Raw genomic sequence first — 27,954 nt, 5'->3', positions numbered from 1 at the left:
TTACTGCCTGTTTGTGTATTCTAATCGCTGTTTCTGTTTTAATATAAACAAATCAATCGCTGCAATCGCTGTTCCTGAGTTGGTACTTCCTTGTTTGCTTAACATATTAAGAAAAACATTAAGTCTTATAACTAAGACGATTTTCTTAGGGAATCAATATTCTTTTTATGGCGGGGGCATGACAAATCTGCATTCACTTGAAGTGGCAGGTTTTTTATCTAAGATTATAAAAATCAGTTGTGTACCCCAGATTGAAATTTCAGTGCACTTCAATTTTTCCTATACCATTCAGTTTTGTTCCATGCACAGTAATTTTTTGTATAAGCGAAGGAAAACAAAAAAGAGAAATAAGTGTATAGCAGACCTAAACAGCATAAAACATATTTCCTCTGCATTTATTTAGTGGAAATGTAAGCATTTCTAGGCAAACAGATTTGCAATTCCTTTTACTTGCTCTGCTTGAGTATTAAAAATGGTTTGTAATTTGTTTTAGATTCGCCAAACCACATCCATGTCTCATTTGTTGCATGAAAATGTGCTAGTTTCAGAATTCCTAAAAGTAGAGAATTTTGGAGAGGAATATCTAGATTCAGAAAATAAATTCTATGAGACTACGGTTGTGTTGGAAATCTCCAAGTAAATGGAGACTGTCTTTCATTTGAGAGGTTCAGGTAACTGCTCGTCCAATTTCTTTTGGCAAATCCAGAGCCCCTCAGCTCCAATAAACAACAGGAAATAGAAAAGAAACTTTCTCATGGCACAAAATTTCTCATAGCTCTTCAGAAAACTTTTGCCTTGGATTCAATTATTAACTTATTTAGTTATTTACAATCTCTACATGCAAGAAAGTTTAAATTTATTAGATAAACTCTGAAAAAAAGCAATTTGAAGAATGCTCTGACATTTGAAATCTTATACTACATACACACACACACAACTTCCCCAAGAAACTCACCTATAGTTATTTAATTGTAGCAATATCCCAAGTCCCAAAAGCAACTGGAAGCCCAGAAAGCATAGCCCTTGGAAAGGTGTTAACATACCAGATGCAATTGGCCGTGACATAGTCCTTTGTACCTACAAGAGAGTGATGCAGTTCAAACTAAGTTATAAGACACTTCATTTGCATAAACAATAGCACTGAAATCAAATCTAATGAAGAAATGTCCTTAAATACAGAAAGAAATTATATTACAACATGCTTCAGCTTTCATTTGATTTCAAAAACAATACCCTCAATTATAAACTCTTAGTTTATGGTTAAAGATGGAAAGCATTCTCATTAACTAAAAAACACTAAATGAGTAAAGAATTTTCGTCTTCTGCAATCCTCCATATGAGCATGACCATAATTTACCATACAGAACTCTAATGAAACTTTTTAAATCTTTATCTAAGGATGAAACATTTCAGCATGAGTTTTCTACAGAATTAACATATTTGTGCAAAATTTTGACACAAGGTATAAGGACAAATAGAATTGAAGTCGTGCATCTGTTAACAACAAAGATGGGAGAAAGCATAAAACAATACTGGACTAGAAAAGCAACCCAAAATGGATCAGACGTGTTAGTGAAGTTGGCTAATATCACCACTTAGCATATTGATGCAAAATTTTGACACAAGCGATGAAGATATAATCTTGTGGAGCTATTTCTCAAGTTTTATTTATCTATGAAATCCCTCACCCAGGACCATGTTGAAGCCCTGACCAATATTGTAAAATATTCAGCTAACATTGTTGTATTTACTTTTATTTGTTTGATAAATAACATTGGAGTCAAAGACAAAGCATAAGACAAGGGGTGGTGATGAGCAACAGCTTTTGGTGTGATGCAAAATGCATCAACTCCATCGTTTCCCATTTTTCACAATGATTTGATATTGGGACTTTGATGCTCCAAGTGTTGGGGAGATATATAAGTGCACTGACAACATGCATGGCCAAATGAAGGTTGTTGTACAATAAAGAGACTCCTCCAAATTGCAACACTATAATGAGTACATTCAGCCTATCATTCAATGGAAATGCAAGAAGCTCATAACTTATTTGTACATTGGTCAGCTATACATTGAACCCAAAGTGGTTTCTGCATAGGCCTAGTAGAGTTCTCCCTATCGATGACATGGAGGTTAAGATATTCTTTACGAAGGTCGTCAACACGATCTATAGTGTGAAGAAGGCCTCATTGATTTGACATGTGTGGACCAAATTCATCAAACTCATGGGTTATGTGAATTCAACAAAGTCAAGCAACAAATTTTGCAATGACACAATCTAGTGGCATGGTGGCAATTATATGTGCCTCCATCAATGAAAAGTGCACTAGTTATTCGCCTCACTAGAAGTTTGTAATTCCTCTAATATTGAGAAGAATTGGTCTATACACAACTCCATTTTCTTTGTCAAGAGGAACATGCTTACCTCTAAGAGAGCAAAGAAGTTTGGGGTGGTAAATAGAGCCTAGTGTCTCATGATTGCAAAAAGATTGAGTACAAGGACAATCCAATAGCATGGAGGGATGTCCACCTATAGGAATTCGTGCAAATAGATGAGGATCAAACTACACATACAAGATTGGTTGGTGTCCACTTGCAAGAGCTAGTTGAATAGTAATTTTAGTGATAACATAGTTAGCAAACTTAAACTCAACACAAACTCAGCAAGCTGATTTTGACCTTGGACCCAAACTCAACACATTGAAAAAAACACAAAATACAATTTTTTTTCAAGGAATTACAGTTTTTATATGCACTCTTCTATAAATCAACTTTAAAGATGTAAAAAACTAATCAGTTATAAGCTACTTTGATCACATGCACAAATATACGTCGAACAAATGAGTATAAAGGCAAATCTGAGCTAAAGGAAACAAGATTTATAAATATATAAATATTCTCAAGTGTTTTGAGCAAAACTTGTTGATTATGATACCGTAGCATCTAATACAAAAACAAAAATCATGAGGAAGAATGAACTATTATAGAGAGAGGCCTATATCAGTCAACACTGCATCACCATCTCTACATGGGATGCTCATATCTCAAATAGGCCCACAATGTGTTGTAGCCATAGTAGCATTACTCAAGATCAAAACTAAATAAGAAAACCAAAAGTACAAATATAATTAAATTTATTGGGATTTAATTTGGAGAAACTCAAGAAATATAAAAAAAATGCTGAAATTTTCATAAAAATAGAGTGGGAGACATTATTTTTGCTATTTTAAGCCAAACGAGGAAAGAAACCTACTTTTCCATCTGGTGCAGCCCAAAACAATTTTATGTTTTTTGCTTTTGGCAATCCCCATTAGGGTTGAGGGATAGCACCCCTCATAGAATCAGAAGCAACACCTAGAGCATGTTCCTTATCATGATGTAGAGCAAGGTTGAGGAGCAAAGCTTCTGCCACCAAAGCCCAAATTAAGGCCTTGAAGACCACAAGGGCTTTCATAGCAAATGCCATTTTTCATAGTTTTATCACTTTTTAGCACACTCCATGAGTCTAGACTCTAAAACCTTCAAAAAAACAAGTATTGATTCCATAGAGCAGTAATTAGGCCCTATCAATGCTTTCTTTTAAAAGTATTTAGAAAAAAAAAAAAAATTGAGGGGGTTTTAGGTAGCCAAGTTTGATACTTGTAAGTTTGGCAATTCTACCAAACTCACGGAATCCAATAGAGACTCACCTAGACTCATAGTCAAGTCTACAGGACTCAAATGACTTGGCTTGGCTTGAAAGTCAACAACTCTACTAAGTATGGTTGAATCCTAAGACTATGAGTGATGATAAGTATGGCACAATATTTGCACCAAGCAATGAGTTCAATAGTCATTGGCCCATCATACTTGTAAGTTTGTAACCTTGTATTCCAAACTTGATGAAACCAAGAAATTGACTATTATAATATATATATTCAAAATTTTGGATCAACTGATTGTCAAATTATTCACATCAATGATAAATTGCAATTTCTTTCACATTTTTTTACAATTAATTTTTCAAATATTAATTCTTATATATTACTCTGACCATTATCCCCTGCTATGTTAAGTTTTAATCAGATTTATAGTAGGCAGGTAATTTTAATTTTATTTGTCTTTTAATCTTAATCTGATATCAATGGATGATATCAATCAAATTAGTCGAACAATTCGAACTGTGAGTATATATTCAATTTGCCTTTCACTATCTGCAATCTGCCACAAACAAATACAGACACCCGTAATGAATTCGATCTGCTCCAAGTGAATATTAATCTGCTGTAGATAGCCTTCACCTGATGAACTGCGTATGTTCATTCAACACCAAATAAGGAGAGAATCGAACAGTTATATATATGGACCCCGATCTGAATGTATATGTATATGATCAGATGTTTATACTACATCCAATCTGCAGATAACCGCAGTATGCTATCTGGTTTTTGATTTATCAACTACAGTAGTCATCTGTTATGTGTTATCTGATAATCTGAGCTGTATGTTCAATCAGATGCAATATAAGATTTGCTGATGTCTATCTCCAATATTATTGCCACGGTCTGCAATTCGTTTCTTTGTTCTATTTTATTCGATCTTTGCACAGATTTTATTTTGCACGATATATTGTGTTTTCTTCAATTATGATTTCTATTGCTCTTTATATTAATGATGAGAGTCGTATCTCCTCGGGGAGATACGACTTCTCATATCGTACCCTTCCATAAGGGTAACGGCTTAAGACAATATCACTCATTCATTAAAACTACGATTAGTTAAGACAAGCGATCATCTATTATATTTGCTTGCTTAACAATATTCATTAGATTAATAATAACTTGTTTATCAATACCGACTCTAATCAATATTAATAGATATATATCAGAAATCGGCTAAGGCAAGAAGTATGATTAAATCTAAATGATTGAATTACCAAATATGTAAGGCCAATAGGCCATTCACATATTTGGTCTTAGTCGGTCAGAAGGATTACTACTGACACTACATCACTAACACTCCCTCTTAGCTAGGGAGGAATCCTTCTTAACGTTTACAAGTTACATCACCTCATTGTGATGTCAACCATCATGACTTGTCCATAGATATCACCTCATGTGATATCAACCATTATGGCCTATCCATAGATATCACTTGACGTGATATCCACCATTATGGCTTATCCATAGATATCACCTCACAACCATTATGGCTTATCCACGGATATCACCTCACGTGATATCCACCATAGAGATCTCCTCATCTAATATCCACCATTATGGCTTATCCATAGATATCACCTCACATGATATCCACCATTATGGCATATCCATAGATATCACTTCATGAGATATCGATCATTATGGCATATCCATAGATATGACTTCATCGATATCCACCATAATGATATATACAAAGATATTACTACATGGCATGTCCATGGATTTCATGTCACATGAAATCCACCATGAATATCTCTTTATGTAATATCCACCATTATGGCTTATCCATGGATATCACGTCTCATGATATCCACCATTATGGCATATCCATAGATATTACTACTAGAGATATAAACCATTATGACATATCCATAGATATCACGTCCCATGATATCCATCATAATGGTATGATCAATCAATATCGCAAGATCGTCACCTTACGATAATGATCAGATGTACAAGTGTTCACTATTGTGAGATCGTCACCTCACAATAATGTTCACAGGGGCTCATCAAGCACTGAACCAAAAATGTCATGGAGTCACGCACATGACATCCACCATGAACCATATCAGAGGATGTAGATAAGGGCTTTCTCCTTAAGTCTCTCTCAAAGGGAAATGCAATCACAAGAGTTTACACTTTAAAACATCTTTTGAAAAGAAGAATACATTAGTGAATAGCATACCTTTCTACCATGTCTCTAACATAGTGATACTTGATCTCCACATGCTTTGACCTTTCATGACGTACAAGGTTGGAGTCTACATCACTCTTGATGTATTCCAATCTCACCAAGTATTCATCTATCCAGGAATATCATGACCTAGAAGTCAGCATAAAGGTCTTCTAGCCTACATAAATGGGACTGCATCTCATGAATCATAGTCCTTTAACTGATCACTAGAGAAACCATCTTGATATGGTCCACTCCCCCTTAACCAATATAACCAAGATCCTCAGATATCAATAGAAGCACATCCTCTTAGCTGCTCCCTCTGTCACGGAAGCATCCCCTGCTCACATGGTCCCAATCATGGAAGATATCTTTCTTTAGGAGACTCTTATCATCTGGTATGATCCTCATACGATTGGAAGTGCTAGATCCAAAACCACGATGGAACTACTGTCATAAGATCAAGCCCTAAGCAGGAATATGATCATCTTGAGATTTAGAACAAAATCCCCTTTCAATATGCTCCCTCTCACTGAGAGAGCCCTCTTGTCTCAATCTTGGCTTTGTAACCCTAGATGCTATCATTACCAGCACAAGTGCCTCTATGGCTTTCACAAGTGAACTGTTGCAACTTTGCAGGTAGATATTTGTTTTATAAAAAATGGAAATGCAAAATCTCAGAATCTCCACTAAAGTCCTCAGCATATTCTTCCTGAATTTCAATCTCTTCTTTACAAATAGAACTTCCAAACTCTATAGCCTCTCTCAAATTAGAATATGAATCCATTTGAATCCTTTTGTGGAATAGTCTCACCAACATCCGCAATGGAAGCTTGAGGCATAGTCCTGATTGGACATTTTATTGCGTAGTGACCATATTTGTCACATCTAAAGCATTGGATTTCTGAAATGTCCTTCCTTCTTTTGTGTGTAGGAGCATCATTTGATTCCTTATCTTTCTTTCTTTTGGAGTGTCCTTTCTTACCCTTCTTCTTTGAGGAGTGCACAGCAAGAACATGAATATCTTCATTTGTGGAGCTTTGGCCAATACCTCTTGTAGCCAATCTTGACTCTTCTTGAATGCAATCTATCTTCAATTGATCAAAATTTACGAGTTTTGATCTTGCACTTATCCCTTGAATAAATGATTCCCATGATGAAGGAAGACCATTAAGAGCCAACATGGTTAATTCTTTGCTATTTATGGTGTGTCTGTTTGCCCTCTCGAGTGAATAACTTAAAACATACAGATAAAACACGTAATGCAGAATAATAATGCCATAGATCTCAGATAAAATATAAGAGATGTTATTCCATTCATAATTGTCCTTCCCAAGTTACATTCGAAAGTATATAAAGATACCGAGGGGGTGTGAGCGCCAACCGTCGCACCGCAACTACCACCCCTCGGTTGCCAACTAACCAAGACAATTACAACTTAATTAACTAGTTTTATTTTCGTGTACAATATTGCCGCCAACATCATCCCCCCCAAAAGAAAAGATCTCCAGGCAACGTACAACAAAATGGAGAATACATGGGGACTACAAAACCCAAAATCAAAAAATTAAGGGGGTGCAGAGGGTGTCCCTGAAGAAGAAGGCATCGATGGTGGTGTAGCGGTGGACGCCAAGCGCCCACGGAGCTCATACACTTGCTCCGTCCTCCTCTTTCAATCCCGTTCTGCCACCATCTACCGCTCCATGGCAGTCTTTACCATATAGGCTGCCTCCAACACCTCCTTATCCTTCTTGTCCACACTCTCCAGTGCACTGACCAATCGAGTCTCCAACAGCTCTCTGGATGCCCTTTCCTCTTCCAACTGTATCAGCAAGGCAGACTTCTCTGCTACTAAAGTGTCCATCGCCGTCTGGGTCTGTGCCATGGTAGCCTCCAGCTCCCGAAACCTGGTAGTCAGCTCCTCCCGAGCTGTCACTGCTACTACGCGCAAGGCCTCAACTGTGGTTGTCGTTTGTTGTGTCCTTCGAAGCTCAAGATAACCTTCACGGAAGGCCTGCTCCACCTCTCGCAACAACAACTGCATCTGGGTCTCGCCAACCCCCTCAGTGAGGTTCCAAGCCTCCAGCATCGTCTGGTTCTCCATCTCAGGCCACGCGGCACACTCAAAACACCTCTCAAACTCCTCTCTGCATCTGGTGTGGGCAAAGGTCAACAGCCCCTCGACCTACTCAACCATGGCGGCATCCGCCTAGAGTGTGGCAGATGACACAAGCCGATGTGCTCTCAGAGTCATCTCGCCAATGAACTACTCCAACTCTCCTGTACCCTGTTGTACTCCCACAGGCACCCCCTCCTCTCTGTACAGACTGGTTACTACAACCGTCGGGGGTGATGAAACCCTCTGAAGCGCCCTACTGCTCGGAGAACTCCCTTCCTCTAGATCAATGATATCCAAGGAATGCATGGTCCTGCCTAGAGATAGAGCGGCCTCTCCCGCCGGTGCCACAGGTGTAAGCTAGTAACGGCTCAACCAAGCACTGAGGTCATCATGAAGAGCGCCTGCTTCTGTCATTGCCTCCTGCATATAGCCTGGTAAACCTGGCACATCCGGCACATCGTGCACCATGGAAGCCTCTGGCACATCGTGCACCATGGAAGCCTCTGCACTCGCCAAGGTCTCCACCCGCGGTGGTGCCATCGCTATCGTCACCCGAGGCTGCCCAAAGCTAGGAACTGGCACCATGGTGACTACGCTCACTGTTCCGAATGACCGCGGCACCGCCAACTGACAAGTCTCCGATAAGCGTGCTGGTGTAAAGTGGACCTGTACCTGCGATGCGAAAATAGACCCTTCTGTATCGGCCGATTCCACTACCTCCTCTTCAGACAACTGGTCGCCTCTTCTTCCTGCCAACTGGAAGCTCCCTCCGCTCACCTGGGAGGTGTCTGCAGATTCTTCCCTGTCGTTATCTGCATCGGACTCTTCTGTGTCAAACTCCGTGTCGGACATGGCGGCCTTCTTTCTTTTTGTGCCCAAATGTGCCTTTGCGCCATGTGCCAAGGCATCCAAGTGCGACCAATAGAATATGGGCGGTTGGTCTAGTGCAACACGCCCTTGCGGCTCCAATGGCTGTGAGCCTGGGGTGATCTAAGCGCGAACTGCATCCAAAAATAACCCAATGGCGTGATGGGGCATGTAAAAAATTTTGTACTGCAGGGTCATGAACTCATCCATTCTATCTGCCAGTAGTGACGCCCAATCATATACCACCCCATTGTCCAGCCCATTCATCAACACTATCTGTGCAATAGCTAAGTCGGACGCACGGCTGGCACCTGTGAGGCGACTCTTCACCACGGACAACAGACATCACCATACTCCCTTGGCAAAAAATGTTTTCTTTACCCCCCGACTCTTGCCTGCACTTTTGAGGCTATCTTTTTCTCCCTGGGTGAGGTTATCGTGCAACATCAACTGCAGTAATGTGGCACGATTTTCTGGAGCTATTTTCTGTGAAGTGTCTATTTTTTTCCCTTTCACCCCCGATATGCCAAACACCCTAGTGAACTCGCCTGTCGTGAATGAAACAATTATCCACTGGTGTTGATAATCAAATACAGACTGGTGGCGGTGTCTGTCATAGCTGCCAATCATGGCGCGCAAAACCACCTCAAAGTCCTTTATACAGAAAACTGGCATCTGGACGGCCCAGTGTACCTGTGCCTGGCGAAGGCTTTTCTTTATCAGATCATCGTGAGGTGTCTTCGCCCACCAGTTCCGACAGTCTATTCCATTCAGACCTTCGAACACAATATTATCTGCTATTACCTCATCCCTATCCTTTGTCGCCAAGGGTTTTGGATGATGCTTCTTGCTTTTCTGACTGTTGCTCATCCTGAGGTTGCCTGCAATACACACCCCAGATGGCAAAACTTGTTTGCCTGTGTCTGCACTCGCTTCTGAAGCTTTTTGCCCTCCCTGCAACTTGTCTTCTAATGGCTGTAACCGTTTTCGCCAATCTGCCTTGTTCTTATTTGTGACCATTGGTCTCGGATTAATTCTTTAATTTGCTTTTATAGCTTTGAAACCAGTCTGCGACTTTTGCCACTTCCAACTGCCTGCTGCCACTTTTTTTTTTTTCGCTTCTAGCTATCAACGTTCCCTTTGCTTATGTCGGTTGGTAGTACGGTGTATGGCGGGTGGGTGTACTTGGTGTGCGGGTGTGCCGGTGCAATCTCCTCCCTCTAGGATATTTTCCTTCTTACGATGGCTGGGTCTGCGTTGTAATTTTTCCTTTCGGCGCTACATTGTAATTTTCTCCCTTGTCGCTGCGTGTTTGTGCGGCTGCGTATGTGTTTGTGCGGCTGCGTGCCTTTATGCTTTGCGCGGCGGGGGTTTTATGTTTGCGTGGGCGTGGTCCATCGCACGATGATATCCACCGTCGGTGGTCCACCGTCGGTGTTGCCACCGTGGCTTCCTCTTTTTATATTATTTTTATTTTTATTTTTTTTAATTTCAACTGTACGGTCAACTGTCGTACGGACCCGTACGACCGTACGGTTTTTTTTTTTTTTAATTTCTTCTAGAGGGTCCAGGATCGGTCGCCCGTTCGTGGTACTGTTTTAATTTCGACCCATTGATGGCGTCTGGTATCTCCTTCCCGTCGAGCGTCCATAACTTAATCGCCCCGTTGGTATTGACCTCGCGTACCTTGAAGGGCCCTAGCCATCGTACTTTAAATTTTCCTGGTTTGATTTCATTCCTCCCATTAAATTTCAACACTAACTGCCCAAGAGTAAACTTCATTCGCCGAAGATGCTTGTCGTGCCAAACCTTTCGTCTTTGTTGGGCTGCCTCTGTGGCCCATTGTGCCATCATTCTTTTTTCGTCCAACTTGCTTAAGGCATACAGTCTCTCCCTCAGGCTCTCCATATCCCCGAGTCTGTTCTCTATTGCAATGCGAAGGCTTGGCACCATGAATTCCGCTGGCACCAAAGCGTCCTTCCCGTACATGAGTTGGAACGGAGTCTGACCCGTGGTCACCTTGTAAGTCGTTCTGTAGGCCCATAGTACAGAGGGTAACTTCTCTTCCCAATCTTCCTTTTCTACTCCGCAAGACTTGTAAATTACCGATACCAATATTTTGTTCGTGGCCTCGGCCTGCCCATTAGCACGTGGGTAGTACAGGCTCGATAATGAGTGAAAAATCTTAAACTCTGAGGTCAACAGCCATATGACATGGTTCACGAAGTGGCCCCCTCGATCACTGGTCAACTGAATAGGTATACCATATCGCGTAATGATTTGTTCATAGATAAATTTAGCCGTGCTTACTGCGGAGTTATCCGGGAGAGCCCTCGCCTCCACCCACTTAGTCAAGTATTCTCTCGCAACCACAATGTAATGGCACCATCGTGTGCAGCTAGCCTTAAGAGGCCCTACAAAGTCGAGTCCCCATCGTTCGAAGAGTTCCTGTGCATGCGACGGGTGGAGGGGCATGAAGTCCCGCTTCAGAGGTTTGCCCGCCCGTTGGCAAGTGTCGCACCCCACAACCCACTCCCTGGCATCGTGATGTACGGTTGGCCACCACAATCCTGCCGAAGCACCTTGCGGGCTGTAGTGTCTGGGCCCATATGTCCACCTGCAGGTCCTTCATGTGCCCCCCTTAATACACTCGGGACTTCTTCCTCCATGACACAACACCTTAATACCTGGTCTGGCCCCATTTTGTAGAGTAAACTGTTGATGAGCGAAAAAGTCCTGCTCCTTAATACGAGCTTTCTCCGTTCCCCTGGGGGCATACCCTCCAAAAATCGAGACGTCGACAAGTACTCTCCAATCTTCTTGTACCACGAAGGAAGTACGGCTATTTGGAACAAGTGCGCATCCGGAAAATCATCATTTACTCCCTCTGGATGTTCTCCTAACTTAATCCGGGGCAATTGATCGACTATGACATGGCTTCGCCCCGGTCTTACCACAATTGTAAATGTGAACTCCTGTAGTAGCAATAGCCAACGGCTTATCCTCCCCTGGATAATCGGCTTGTTTACCAAGTACATGAGTGCTTGGTGGTCTACGTAAAATGTGAATGGTGTAGCCAGAAGGTAATGACGGAATTTCTGTACGGCATAGACCATGCCGAGGGCTTCGCGTTCTGTTGTACAGTAGTTCTTTTCAGCCTTCGAGAGCAACCTGCTCGCAAAATAAACGGGGCGGTCCAACCCGTGTCCTCCTACCTAGGCTAATGTAGCCCCGATGGCATAATTTGAGGCATCCACGTGAACGTGGAATTCCTTATCCCAATTCGGGTATGCCAGTATGGGTGCTCCCATCAACCTCGTCTTCAGCTCTTCAAAGGCCTTGCTCTGTGGCTCTGTCCAGATGTATGGTTCCCCTTTCCGTGTCAACCTATCCAACGGGTGGGACACCTCAGCGAAGTTCTTGATGAACCTCCTGTAGTACCCCACATGACCAAGGAAGGACTTTATCCCAGTGACATCCGTAGGAGGTTCCATTTCTACTATTACCCAAATCTTGTCCAGGTCCGTTTTCAATCCTTCTTTACAAACAATGTGTCCAAGCAATCTTCCCTGTGGTACCATGAATCTACATTTCTTCGGATTGAGGGCCAACCGTGCCCTTCGACATCTCTCTAGGCACTCCCCGAGGGTTTTTAGGTGGATGTCCTGTCCGCTGTAAATAGACCAATCGTCTAGGAAGGCTTTGAAGTTCCCCACCGGCATCTTGTCGAAGATGTGCAAGATGATGCGCTAAAAGGTGGCGGGTGCATTGCATAGACCGAAGGGCATTCGGTTGTATGCATACACACTGTCCTCCACCACAAAAGTTGTTTTCAACTTATCTTCCTCCGCGATGGATATCTGGTTGTACCCAGAGAACCCATCCATGAAGGAAGAGATTTCATGTCCAGCTACTTCCTCCAAGATGTTGTCGGTGAAGGGTATGGGAAACAGGTCTTTAATAATGACAGCGTTCAGACACCAGAAGTATACACAGATCCGGATCTGATTGGCCTCTTTCTTGAGGGAAATCACAATGGGAGACACCCATTCGCTTGTCTGCACTTTGAAGATTATGCCCGCTTCCAACATCCACTCAATTTCGTCGTTCACCCGTGTAGCATAATTTTTGTTCATATGGTAAGGCCGCTTCCTTACCGGTTGGGCTCCCGCTACCAATGTTATGCAGTGTACACATAACTCTGGGGGCACACCCTTCAAGTACTTGTACGTCCATGCAAAGACATCCTTGTATTCAAGGAAAATTTTGAAGGCTACGGCCTTCAGCATTGGATTCCAGTCATCTCCGACAAGGATGATCTTGGGGTCACTCGTCCCCCCAAGATTTGTCTCCTTTAAATTGGCTTCCTGATATTTAATGGGCTCCCCCTTCGGGAATTGGTGTGCCAGCATCTCATTCACCGAGGCCTCCCCTTCCTTGTACTCTCCATATTATGGGGGAAATATATCTGGTTCTTCCTCGATGGTCAATACATTGCACGAGGGTGTAAATAATTCATAATCTTCCATTTGCCAATGGAAGAGGCCATTCAAGGAGTCCCCGTCGTCCCCTAAGCATCCTCCAGTTCTAACACCCCTTCGTCACTAAGCTCCATGCGACGTCCGTCTCCACCCTCCCCCAGCCGGTCTCCCTCAGATTCTGAGTCGGAGGAGGATGCTAACTCCTCACTCACCATCTGCATATGGAAATCGATCATGTACTTCCTCCCCACGCTTTCCAAGGAAAGAGTATTCCACTTCCAGTTATGGTTCGCTTTTGCTGCAATGAGCCACCCACGCCCGAGAATGGCGTCATACCCTTTCTACTTCAGAGGAATTACTACAAAATCCAACACGAATGGTTGCGTGCCAATCATCACCTGCTGGCCCATGAGGGTACCAAGGGGTTTAATCACGTGTTGATCTGCCCCTAGTAGGTTGAACGTGGGGGACCACAACGTAGGCTTTCCTAGTTTTTTCCATGTTGCTTCTGGGAGCACATTTACTCCTGACCCTCCGTCCACAATAGTGTCTGTCAAGGTAGTCCCGAGTATGCCCATTTCTACCACCGCCGGTTGGCGTCCGTTGTTGACTACCAACAACATGGGGTTGACCGTGGGGCTTACGACCTCCCTTAACACGGGGTCGACTGTGGGGCTCACAACCTCCCTCATTTTCACTTGTGGGGGTACGGAGTTTAAGATAGTTGTTTTTAACTGCGGCATGGTCTCAAGGAGGTCTTGAATCCTCACTGGTACCTCCATCTGCAATATTTGTCGTAAGATTTTCTCTTCTCCCCTCGTCCGTGGCAGACTTGCGGCCTCATGGTTGTTCTGTCCTTGTGCGGCCAGTTCCTTTGTGATCTCGTCTCTTGCTTCCTGCACTCTCTCAGTCTATGTGTGGGGATCTGGATATGCAGCCTTTTTGGCCTGTGCCCTTGTGATTGCCAACACTTCTGCCTTCGTGGGTTCTATGTTTAGAAGGTTTACACCAGGCTTCGGGCAATTTGCCTTCTCATGGTCGCCTGGCCCACACCATCGGCAGAGGTGCTGAGGAGTGGCTTCCTTTGTGCAATCGCAAGCGAAGTGTCCCCACTGATTGCAGGCCCTACACTGGATCATTGGCCGGCCCTTGGCGTCATACTGGATCCGGTTTCTGTTATTGTTATTGTTGTTATTTCTTCCGCCGCCACGTTTGTTATCTCGGTATCCTCCAAATGATGCCATTGTGTTAGTTTGTTGGCCCGTACCCACTGGTGCAGATGTTGTGGCCTGCTCCGTGAACAACACCTGGTTCATTTGCGTACTTCGGGTCTTCATGTTGTATGGGCACTCCTTGGTGAAGTGTCCCATCACTTGGCAAATCTCGCAAAATGCCTTCTTCGAGCAAGTACCCTTTGTATGTCCCTCTTCTTTGCACTCAGTGCACCATATGTCCCCTTCGGTTCGACCAGTGCTTCTCATTGTTTTGAATTCCCTCCTCATTCGCTCCATGTCTTTCTGGAGTGCTTGCACCTTTTTGCTAGCCTCGCCATCGCTGTTGCTTTCCTCGGAAGAGTCATCATCCTCAGACGAGCTATCCTCCTTTTTTTTCTTCGATGTCTTGGACTCGCTCTCGAGATCCATTGCTCTATTGTATGCGCCTTCGTACGATGTCGGTGGAACAATTTTCATCTTCTTCCGGAGGGAGTGTTTCAATCCCTCCACGAACCATCTCTTTTTCAACCCATCCGCTGGTTGACTCTCCAATTTCCCCAACAGTTCCTTCAGCCACCGACTATAGGCTCGGACAGTCTTGTTCTTGTTCTACTTTGTGCCATAGATTTCGGCGACTATTTCGTTGTCGTCTCTCAGGAGGCAGAACTCTATCCCGAACTCCTTCAGGTCGGGCCATGTGCTGACTTTGGCCTTATCCATATCTGAGTACCAGTCTATGGCCACTCCCCTTAAGGTTGCTGGGAATTGTGCTACCCATTCGTCTTGGTCGGTAACACCGTTCGCTGGCAGACGGGATCTTCCTTCCCATTGCCGTTGAACTTCGGCAGTTTCTGTTTACTCACCATTGATGGGGGTCGTCTCCCCGGAGGTGGTTGTGGGTGTGTCTGAGCCCCTATGCCACTCCCTCTGGCGTCGGTGGTGTATCCTGCGTGGGTGACTAGGGGTACGGTGTTTTGCCTACCATGTGTCGCACCTACAGTCGTACGGTTGTCCTCCCCTTCGTTCTCACCCGCGCCCACTCGTGGTTCCCTTTGGTGATCCTCACTTCGTGGCGTAAGGGATAAGTTTCTAAACTGATCCCGAGTCTCTTCGACTAGATTCCTCCGTAACATTGTTTCCTCCAGAAACTCTTCGTGGCTTCTCACCCTAAGGTGTTCTGGCGACGCGTAGAAATTTCCCTCGGCTTCTGCACCCTCCGTGACACCTCCTTGGTTCCCTTCAGGCCACCCTTCGGCAAGTCGTCCTTCGGCAAGTTGCCTCAGCCTCTGTCTACGTTCTACTTGTTGCTCCAGAATCAAGGCCCTCTGCGCGGCCTCCCACTCATCTGTTTCTGCTTTCTTATTTCTATCTTTGTTTAATAGGTTGGGCATTAATTGCCGTACATTTCCATAAATAACAACACATAAAACCAGAACACTCCTTTATTAATTCATTTTATCAGATATAACTTGTGTCAATATTATGACACCTTTATTTGAATATAGAATGTTCCTTTATCCCTATGGGATTTAGGGTTCAATTCCTTCCTGGCCTCATGCCATCCCGCTCTGCTTCCCGACGGCTGCTTTCTTCGTACTGTTGGAGGATTTGTTGGCGTCGCTCTTCCCGGGCAATCTCCTCCAAGCGAGCTTGTTGTGCCAGCGATGCCTGTGCAAGCAACCGGGGGAGGTGGTTCATCAACCGATTTATTGCCAGGCTAACTTCCAGTGCTGTCCACACGGCACTTGGTGGGATTTCAGCCTCCGTGGCCTCTCGTCGGACGTAGGTCTCGATGGCTATCTAGAGCAGGATTGAAAATTCCCTCGTCGCAATGTCTTCTCTGCTGTAGAGCTCTGTTTGCGTGTCGTCGGCCTCTAAGGTTTATCTCACCAACGGGTAGGCCCATCGTGTCCGTGCACCATCCGCTTCTTCCGTTCCCGAGTATGTCTAGGCAACGGCACCAAATGTTTGCCCTCTCAGGTGAATAACTTAAAACATACAAATAAAACACGTATAATGCAGAATAATAATGCCATAGATCTCAGATAAAATATAAGAGATGTTATTCCATTCATAATTGTCCTTCCCAAGTTACATTCAAAAGTATATAAAGATACCGAGGGGGTGCGAGCGCCAACCGTCGCACTGCAACTGCCACCCTCGGTTGCCAACTAACCAAGACAATTACAACTTAATTAACTAGTTTTATTTTCGTGTACAATATTGCCACCAACAGTGTCCAATGGTAGAGAGTTGATCTCTCAATTCGGTAATCCTCACGAAGAAAGACATGATGGATTCTCCTTTCGTCATCTTGATGTGGTGAAGTTGTTGCTTCAGTGCGAGAGCTCGACTCATGTTGTTGATCTCATACATCTCCTCTAATGTTTTGAACATGTCACATGCCTTCGTCATCTTGGAGATGATTGGCACAATGTGATCTTTCACGGAGTCAACCAGCATTTTCATTGCTTTGTTGTTCTTTCTCTTCCATTGAAGCTTCTCATCTTCTTCCTTTGGTTCCGGTACTGCATCCTTCACGAATTCGTCTAATTCGATTTCCCCCAAAGCAAGCATACGAAGTTTAATGCTCCTTCAAGTCTGTCCTCAACTCTAATTGATAGAAATAGATGAACTTGAAGAAAATAATAGAAGATAATCTTGCTTATATGAATCTGATCTGATATTTGCTCAACCTGGCTCTGATACCATGTTAAGTTTTGATCAGATTTATAATAGGCAGGTAATTTTAATTTTATTTGTCTTTTAATCTTAATCTGATATCAATGGATGATATCAATCAAATTAGTAGAACAATTCGAGCTGTGAGTATATATTCAATTTGCCTTTCACTATCTGCAATCTGCCACAAACGAATACAGACACCCGTAATGAATTCGATCTGCTCCAAGTGAATATTAATCTGCTGTAGATAACCTTTACCTGATGAACTACGTATGTTCATTCAACACCAAATAAGGAGAGAATCGAACAGTTATATATATGGACCCTGATCTGAATGTATTAGTATATGATCAGATGTTTATAACTTTATACTACACCCAATCTGCAGATAACTGTAGTATGCTATCTGGTTTTTGATTTGTCAACTACAGTAGTCGTCTGTTATGTGTTATCTGATAATCTGAGCTGTATGTTCAATCAGATGCAATATAAGATTCGCTGATGTCTATCTCCAATCTTATTGCCACGGTCTGCAATTTGTTTCTTTGTTCTATTTTATTCGATCTTTGCACAGATTTTATTTTGCATGATATATTATGTTTTCTTTGATTATGATTTCTATTGCTCTTTATATTAATGATGAACTTCTCATATCGTAACCTTCCATAAGGGTAACGGGTTAATACAATATCGCTCATTCATTAAAACTACGATTAGTTAAGACAAGCGATCATCTATTATATTTGCTTGCTTAACAATATTCATTAGATTAATAATAACTTGTTTATCAGTACTGACTCTAATTAATATTAATAGATATATATCAGAAATTGGCTAAGGCAAGCAGTATGATTAAATCTAAATGATCAAATTACCAAATATGTAAGGCTGATAGGCCATTCACATATTTGGTCTTAGTCGATCAGAAGGATTACTACTGACGCTACATCACTAACACGCTATCTCCAATTTTTTGGAAAAAATGTCATCCCCAAATCCCATCCCTACTTCCCAAATCCTTCATTTTGGAGATTCCATGGAACCCTACAAAGAACTTAGTAGGTCAAAACAGGTATAAAAAGTTACCTAAGTGATTCAAACCTTCAACAAACTCTTAAATCATGAAAATGTGCATCAATGAAGCTTTAAATCCCAACCAAAAATATCATACAGTTTTGGATGTGACTGGATTTGTCACTAAAAAATCTACTAAGGCAGGGCAGTTTCATCTAAAGCAAAAACTACCCCATATATGAATAGAAAGACAGACTATTGAGATAGGAGCTTGAACATTTGGAATTCCATCTATTGGCATTCTAAAGACCTTTGGGATTCCCTTCGAAGCTCCCTTGTAACTTATGAACTACTTTAAACCTTGAGGGACATTGTAAGAGAGTTCCTTTTAGTTGTAATTGGTTGGATCATACTTATTTGTTTTAGCCAAGTAATTTCATGGAATTTGAAGCGTAATTAGTAAGGGTAGAAAGAATTGCAGTGTTGTGTATATGTAAGGGTGTACCATTTGAATGTGTAAGGTGTCCGTGATGGCTGTTATCCCTTTCAAGACAATTAAAAAAAAAAAGTGGCATGAAGAAGAGATCCCTTGCTCTTATTGTGTTTCTCCCATTTTGGGTTTCTCCGAGTCAAAGGCTGTGTATACACCATTTTTTTCTTTTTCTTTATCTCAATTTTGCTGATAGATTCTTCCTTTATGTATGTTGACACTTACAACAACAGATTCAAGACATAAGAACTGTTTTTCTGCACTTTAACGAAAGGATCAACAACTAAAATCAGTCAAAACAATATTGGAATTAATAAAATTTGTGTCGGTGAATTTAAGTAGTGGGATATTCACACTAATTACTGACCAAAGTGATATTCCTTCTAAATGTATCTTGCACACAATAACAGACTTTCAAAGTTTGATCTAAGGGTAAAGCATTTCAGTATGAGTTCTCTGAAAAATTTAACATTTTGTGCAGATTCCTGGTACAAAGTAGAGGACCATAGAATTACAATAGATTGTATATCAACAGAGAGGCAGGCTAAATGGAAAAGAGAATGCCCTTGAAGAGCAGTTCTCCTAAACATAACCCTCACACAGTAAGAGAACCTGACAACTAGAAATAGTACATGATACTTCTTATTGGCGTGAAATACAGCCCCTCTAGAGTAGCTAGTAAGAGTGTTTATTAAAGATTGAGAGATGCAATAAGTCCATAAGCAACACCATTAAGTACAAGACCAGCTATGGCTACATATATCTGCGAAGTTTGGAGACTTGAAAAATCACAATTCTACATGCCAGCTCCTTGCTGTATATACATGCCCTGTGGAGCTGAAAAAGATCACATGGCAAAAGACTTGATGTTAACAATTTATCATCAGATATTGTATCCACACATCTCCATTACAAATATAGAAAACTTAGACTTCATGTGTTTGTGCAATGACAAGAAGGAAAGGTTTGTCAAATTGTTAATCACAATTGCATTTCAAAAGGGACACAAACATCATATTTATCGAATTACAGATATAATCTGCCAAAAAGAGCAACTTAATTTTGTCTTAGATTATTATTTGTGTTATAAACTAATTTATAACAAGTATCATATCATTAAGCAATCACTAACACAGCTGTGAATTAAACCATAGATTGCACAGTGAATCATTATCAAGGCCTTTTTCCTCATTATCACCAAATCCATAAAACACTAAGACAAACCTTCACATCAATATCCCGGTCAAGTAGGTCATTAACTGTGCAACCCGCCCCTCTCAAAAGCAAAGCTCCCACTCCAAACAATGACAACATTCTAAAATCAGGTAGATTTCCAGATGGTGCAGCCAAAGCAATGGACCTACAAGGTTTTGCACAATCTTGTAAACAACAAACACAAAGACCATAAAATTTAACAGAACGTAGCTTATCAACTTGAGAAGTTTAGTAGTCAAATAATTTCAAAGCATGTCATCAACAACACAAACATTAGTAATAAATAAGATACGAAGCTAAAAATCCCATAGTCAGAGAAAGACTCTATCCCATGGCACTTAAGATAGAAATAGAAATTTGCAGAGAGAACATCACAAAGTTCCCCCCCATAGAGAAGAAGAAAATTTCAAGGTCAATGACATGTCACATCCCTTTATATAATGAATCAAAATGCCAAAGTATATATATTTGATTAAAATTGAAAAATAAGATAAATGATAATAGCAGAAATAACCAACAAAATAGGAGAATAGAAGAGATTTTCCAATGATCTAACATGAAAAATAAAGACGAAAAGATAACATTGCCGATATGATGGAGTTTTATTTTTTAGGGTATAAATATCCTTAAGGATTAACTTCATATTGTCGAAGATATTATACCTACAGTCGGATTCCTCTGATCAATCTAGCTAATACAAATGTCTAATTGGCCTATTGGCCTTAGACATTTGTATATTTGATTTACTTGTTCCTGTTGTTGAGACATGGACCAGCTAGGACTCGAACCTAGGACCTTCCATACGCTGCTGGAGTGCTCTACCACTGAGCTACTGGCCCCTCTTGGACCAGTCCATCATCTGTCCGGGTGTGGCTTATTTCCAACACCAACACCTGTTATTATTTTCGTACTTAAGTTGCAGATCAGTTAGACTGTTTGTGTTTACAGATTTATCATATTATATAATCCTTATGATTACTGATTTATCTATCTGATTTATCAACATATATATCCGATTATCGAATAAAATTGCATAATCGATATTTGTTAGTATCGGTTCTAAATAACCGATTCCATTTGTTAACATATTGTCTAATGTCGGTTATATTTGAATCGGTTTGATTCCAATGGTCATCGGGTCTATTAGTGCAGAGTCACGACTTCTTTGAAAGTCATGAAGCATCATATATTAGTATGATTCATTTGGAGCGTGACAGGAATAAGATTGATATATGGAAGAAGTCGATAATATCCATACAATGATAAATAAGATATCATTATACAGCAGTCCATGATAACACAGTCAGTGATAACACAGCACGTGGCATATAGGAATAAATAACAGTTCGTGATTATTGTCAACTTGGAGTAAGTCGATAACCTACAGCATTCGGTGGACACAGCAGTTCGTGATTGTCATCAACCTGTAGGAGGTCGATAATATACTGCAAGTCATCATCACTAAAGATTGTGGCTATATATATATAAACCCTGAAGATCGTTTATATATTGTGACAGATTGAATTCATACCTTACATAGTTTGAATTAACATCAAACTGAGATCAAAGCTCAAATAAAAGTTAAAAACTACCTACTTATTAAATCTGATCAAAACTAACACATATGCTCCTTCAATATAAAGATAGAATACAGCAACACAAGAAGACATGTCCTGAAAAATATAATGACTCCCTTTATATAGCAACAGAAAGCAAGGAACTATTCCCACAAACTAAGCGCTAATATTGTACCACATTAAGGGTTGATGCAATTTATGGTACCACCCACTAACCTAACAATACTTATGGCTATATATACATAATTTATAATGACTAAAGGCATTTTCTTTATGAAAGGCAAGGTCAACTCCTGTTAAGCATTTCATATAAACACAATCAAACAGTACTTGTAATGGTGTAACATGCCCTCCAGGGCTCTGTCATCCTTGGCTGGGGTGTCAGAACACCAAAAGTGTTATCTAATAATGAATTCAGTTATGTAATTCAACATACAAAAATTGTGTCTGTGTGTTTACATTTCACAGGCCCTTATTCAAGGGAGTAGGTGGATTGGTAAGGTATACTTCAGGCACAGCTTGGTTACAAGGACAAAACTCACTGGTACAAATATATAGGAAATGGAAAGAAACCACACTGTGGGCTTCCACAAGGGTGCTATTTTATGTCAAATTTGTATCTGGCTTGGCCGTCATATATGTCATCTGAAGCTCAGCTAGAAAGAAATTCTTCAGCAAATTTAGGAGAACAAAAGCAGATCGTTCCTTTATTAGTAACCTCTGAAACAGTTGTTGCAATTTCTAATGAAATTAATTCATTAAGATAAGGATGAAGGAAGTTCAAAATATGAAACCAGGGTTATACCTTTCTCAAGGCATTGATTGTAGTGTTTGGGAGTTGAACCAAGCTATGAAATGAAGACTGTTTCAGAGATTTAACTATGATTCTTAGTTATGGAAATCCTTATTTAAATTTTAATATAAATACTTACATCTTTCCTCGAGTGAACCAGTTTGATTGAATATATATAAAATTTTGTGGTTATCTGGAGGTTGCTAAGAAAAAAAAGGTCAATGTTATTCTCTGAGCAATGGGAGACATTTCCATAATGATTGTTATTGTGGACAGGAGCCCTAGGAATTCATCAAAGTAGTATGATGTTATGAGCCCCATATGAATACTGCGGTAAGACAGTCGATGGTAGTATTCTTTTCAGGTTTCGTGAATTGGTAAGATTCCAGGTTTATGTGGTCAGACAGTGAATGGAAAGTCTTCTTTTCTGTTTAAGTGGATTGGTAATATTTCAGGTATTGAGCCTGTATGTGTGTAAGACTGACTGGCATTGTATAAGATATGTGTCATATCCTGGGAACTGCATTATGGGATGGAATAGGAAGTTATCAACTCCTAACCCTAAATGATAACTGAGTTGAGTGATTGTTGAAGCGCAAATACCTCATCAAGGGCTATTGTTATTCCAAGCCCATGATAATTAGAACACTAAGTCAAGGAATCAATTGTACATGATTTTGACAGTGGGGTTATATAAGTTGGAGGCTTTAACTTTAGAGTTGAAAGTTATTGGGATTCAGTACCAGGTATACCCCTAATCTGTGTTGAACGAGGGGTAAGGTTGAAGTGTTACAATAAAAGACAATTCTAGTGTTATGCCTGTTCGATTTGCACAAGATTCAAAGGTGCATCTATTGGATTGGATTGGTTTCAGTGGTGAGACATCTACCCCAGCCAAATTGTAGGTGGAATCATACAGGTTTCATGCAGGTGCTAAACAATTGAATATTGTATAATTTTCCAGAGGTTTGCAAGCTAACAGAAAATTACTGTTTTCTCTGATTTTTGGATGAGAATTTATTACATTGATTGGATTCCAGGTGCCATCTTCAGTTGTGACAAAGGAATAAATTTGGATGCCATGTTGGAGAGATTTGCAATTAAAAACAACCTCATATTGCTGGTGTGAGAATTAGATCTTGCTGGGCGATGGTAATATTTGGTGTTTGGGGTGATTGAGTTTGTTGCTGGTCACCATTTGAGTAAGCTGGGCATGGGTATTCCAGGAAAGGCATGGGATTTAAATTCTTTACCCTGCTCACTGCATTCATTCTCATTAGGCACTGTCATTGGAGGAGGTTGTGAGCATTGGAAACTCCCTTATTTGCTGATTGCCAACAGTTCTGTGGGGGCATGAGGGTTTGAACAACAATACTGCAGGCTGCAATAGAAACACAGGGATCTGAAATATCAAGGTGTAGCATGGTTTGCTGGCAGATTTGAGGTGGGCGTTCAATTAAAGACGCATTATACTAGCATGGAATTAGTGATTCTCGCTTCACAAACAACTAATTTTGAAATGTAAAAATCTGCTGATAATAAGGTCAGAATACAAGTTTTCTATGCCTCTGAAATTGTGGACAGCAATTTGTAAATTCAATATTTGATATATGTTAGTCCTGTGAATGATTGACAAGTGTTTGGAAGAATGTTCAAGCCCTTTATGAATAGTTGAAAGGGATATATAATGCAAATGTGTTCTAAACTGTTGGATAGATTATCATAAACAATTTCAGTCTGAAAAATCTTCTCCAATGAATACATTCAAACTGTTTGACAGAATGTCAATACAATAAATTTGTTGAAGTTGTGGTATTTTGGGTTCATAAATGTTAAGATCATTATAGTTACAAGTTTGATCAAAATATCCTGGTAGGGTATATTATAGGGCACGTCAGTTTGTCAGAAGAACTAGCCATTGGCAACAAGTAATCAAAGGTTGGCAACAACCTTTTGGGAATGAAACTAATAATGAAGTGATGTCACTTATTCCTATATCCAGAGCTGTGCTTTTTGTGCTGAATGTGTTGTTCTCATATGTGATAGTCAGATGATTAACGTATGAAAAGATTGTATCGTGCTGCATCAATTGGAGATAAGTATGCACAGTTCATATGCGAACTAAACCAGGGCACCAATTGTCAAGGATGAGACACCTTGTTAAGGGTGTTTAGTAATGAATTGTATTTACTTACATCTAATCCATGCATGATACATTTTTTGGCACATTATGAGGCTAGTTAAGGGTTTTGAACCCAAGGAGCAGTTAGGATTTGAAATAAAAAGGAAGGCTGTCTATGTTAGTGAACTATGGCATTCCTCTGATTCCCTTAAGTCACAGTAGTTAGGTGGGCCGCATTAGGTGGAGCTTGAGGGGATTAAGTTGCATGTTAACGTGAATAAACCCTCAATATTAGGTGGAGCTTGTAAGCTGAGATTCTTTCTTGTTGACCAGTCTTCAATTCTAATTTTGGAGTTGTGACCAGTTTAGTAAGGTCGTAGTCTTTACCTATATTCAGTATGAGAGTTAACATGGAGGTCTTAATCTCTTGGTAAGCATATTGTATGGAATACTAAACATCCTCACTTGTTCCTTGAAAGCTTGCAGTATCTTAATTGGATTTCTTTCTACTTAATTGTTGATCTCCATTGGATTCAAATACATAATCTAAGTCAATTTATAAGCTATCCAGATCCTGGAAAATTCTTTGCAAATTTAGTCTATGATATAGGCTACCCAACTTTTAGGGACTGAATCGAATTTTTCATCACTTAAATGGTATCTAACCATGATAAGGTATGAAGTACTGGTCCAAATGTGCAGGGCTCTTGGAATAGGTGGAATGCAAATTTACTGAGCTGTTGATGAATAGCATACAGGCAGATTTAACCAAGAATTTATAAGATGAGTAAATAATGATACTTGGGTGAGCTATATTATGGATAGTCTGTACAACAGATCTCATTCCCTAACTAAGATGTGGCAATGAATCTGTCTCAGAATTTGAGGTATCATTCATTCTCTCCTTATTGCTATGATGATGGGATGCTATGAGGTATTTGCAGAATTGTAGTTTAGTTTTAAGTCCTCTCATATGCTATTGATCTAGCTTGAACGGCCATTGATAAGGTTCTGAATCTGGATATCCTTGAAACAGACGGAAACAGGCTTTACAGCAGTTGCTGATAATACTTATGTATTACTCTTGTTTACAATCTGTGTCTGTGATTAAAGAAGCAGACTGTAAGGTGATTTCGTTAACTATGATTGTAAATACAATAGTGCCAAATTCCTAGGATTCTACCATGATATCATAATTTCACACCCATATTCCACAATTGTATTTGCAGCCACAGTTAACGAAATCACCTTACAGTTTGCTTCTGTAATTGATGACACGGGATGTAAACAAGATTAGCACATGAATATTATCAGCAATTACTGTACAGCTTGGTTCCGTCTGTTTCAAGGATATCCAGATATAGAACCTGATCAATGGCCATTGAAGCTAGATCAATACTATGTCCACTTGCTGGTTTACAACTAAGGCCCTTCTTGGAAAATGTGTCATTGACTCAATTAGTTAATGCTAATTACTTAAACGGGCTACAATGAACTTGAAGCAAGCATGATTACTTTGACTATTTCTCTGGTTAGTGACTAATTTAACCTTCTGACATCCATTTTGAAATACGATGAAATGTGAAGGAACATAAACTTAAGGGAAGGAGTAAACAAGAAACGGTATATTGTGCTCTAGAGCTTCCTCCTTTTAATGAGAGATTTACTTCAACCATGAAGTAGATATGAAGTTATCAGCTAAATACCGGTAAGGTTATAGAGTTATTATGTACTTAATTCACCTGGAAGGTGGAAGATAAGAATTGATTGTGATGGCTTATACTAAATAACGATCAGTTGCATAAGGTAAGTGGCCTTATGGAAAGATCTGAGTGCCAAGACACAGCATCGTTAAGACTTAAAATGAGGTTGAAGGATGTTAACCTTGATCATGTACCTGTGGAAGTGCAATTATGTATAATAATGATTTCAAATGATACCCATGGGTATTATTAAAAAATAATGCTGAGAAAAAGGGTAACTGAGAAACCTATTCATAATGCTAATCTACTGAGGGACCATGTTCCAATGACACATGAAAGAACCTCATGTTTGAGTTGAAAGAATATTTTTTAGAAGGATTGCAAAATTTTTAAAGGCTAAGTCCCATTTATTAACTAAGGCTATTTTCAGTCCACTGTATTTATATCAAGACCCCCTAACCTTGGAAGGTTATAGTATCTTAGGGTTGATCGTCTAGTTGCAAAACAATTGCATTTATTATTTAGATGTTAATTGCATGGGAGATAAGTGTTAAACCTCTCCATCTGGTACCTTACTTAAAAAAGTTGGTCCAATATTCAAAGGTCTTTACAATTACAAGTAATTGCAAGGGGAATTACACCGGCCTTACAAACATTTGAAACTCGATAGTCTCGCCTCTGCATACCTGGTTACGTCATGTACACCAAAAACACATTTTAAGTGGCCTGAATATTCTTACGTGTCTAAGTTACTTACAAAATTGAAATTTTACATGGGCTTGGATCAAAATAAACGGAGCAGAGAATTACAAAACTAAAGATATTGAATAACAAAGATTTTTAGTGAGCTTACCACATGCAAGGCCAAGCAAGCAGCCAGGTTCCAATGGGCTTGTCCAGGCGAGCCAAATGGGCGTATGGGATCGACCATCTTGGAAGGTACGTATCAATCCACGACAACCCCTTCTCTTTGTTTACCATAGCTTCTCTCACCCCAGAAAACTGAGCAGTGGACTGGTTTTGAAACCATAGTCTATTTCCAAGCACAAGCCCTATACATTTATAATTAATTAAACCCGAAGGCTGCAAACATGGAATCCCACCCTTGAGCTCAAGCGGGTACCCATGGGTCAATTCGTACTTATTTGTCAGGCTATGCAAATGCTGATTAACTGATGGTGCCGTGTAATAATGATGTGGAGAAGGAAGACGAGAATCTGGCGATGTACTTGAAACGGGTGTTTGCCAGATAGAATGAATAACAGCAGAGCATATAGGTAAACATCTTTTGAGAGTAGAAGAAGAAGCGGACGAGTGAGAAAGCAATTGAGCCATACCCAATTCCTCTTTTAAAAATGAATCATGTTCAAATCAAATGACAGACGAACTCACGAACTACTTCACACTAAGTCAAACAACAGGGACCATGATGAAATGAGTATTGATCAGCTTGAGCCTCCGGCAAAACCCCAGCTGCTGCTAAATGATGCGAAACTGGATTCCAAATGATGCAAGGACAAAATTTTAAAAATTGGCATAGTGTCTGCCAAAATTCTTAGGATTCGCTTCAACATGTTCTGCTACTACACATCTTATTATTGCATTACAAATACCAATTGCCATTTGACTGACTCATTTAAACTTCATGTCTGAACAAAATTTGAACTTCCAGGTATTTTGGTCTTCTGTTTACTTTTGTAGTTTAATTCGTTAATGTTGTCTATTAGAACTGGTTCTGATGGATGCATGATGACCCTGCCTCAGGAATTAATAATAAGATTTAGAAAGAAGAAATTT

General features: G+C 40.5%; 1 protein-coding gene across 1 annotated transcript; it reads right to left on the bottom strand.

Moving 5' to 3' along the window:
* On the bottom strand, positions 1-27,954 carry LOC131860184 (uncharacterized). The gene is made up of 4 exons (XM_059214561.1): positions 27,011-27,954; positions 19,972-20,107; positions 956-1,077; positions 1-97 (listed from the first exon to the last, which is right to left on the bottom strand). The coding sequence occupies exons 1-4, from the start codon at positions 27,490-27,492 to the stop codon at positions 1-3; spliced, it is 837 nt and encodes a 278-aa protein (XP_059070544.1). The 5' UTR covers positions 27,493-27,954.

Source organism: Cryptomeria japonica, chromosome 11 (assembly GCF_030272615.1).
Source record: "Cryptomeria japonica chromosome 11, Sugi_1.0, whole genome shotgun sequence".
In the NCBI taxonomy this organism is placed as follows: Eukaryota; Viridiplantae; Streptophyta; class Pinopsida; order Cupressales; family Cupressaceae; genus Cryptomeria; species Cryptomeria japonica.
This window is presented reverse-complemented; position numbering and strand designations above follow the sequence as displayed.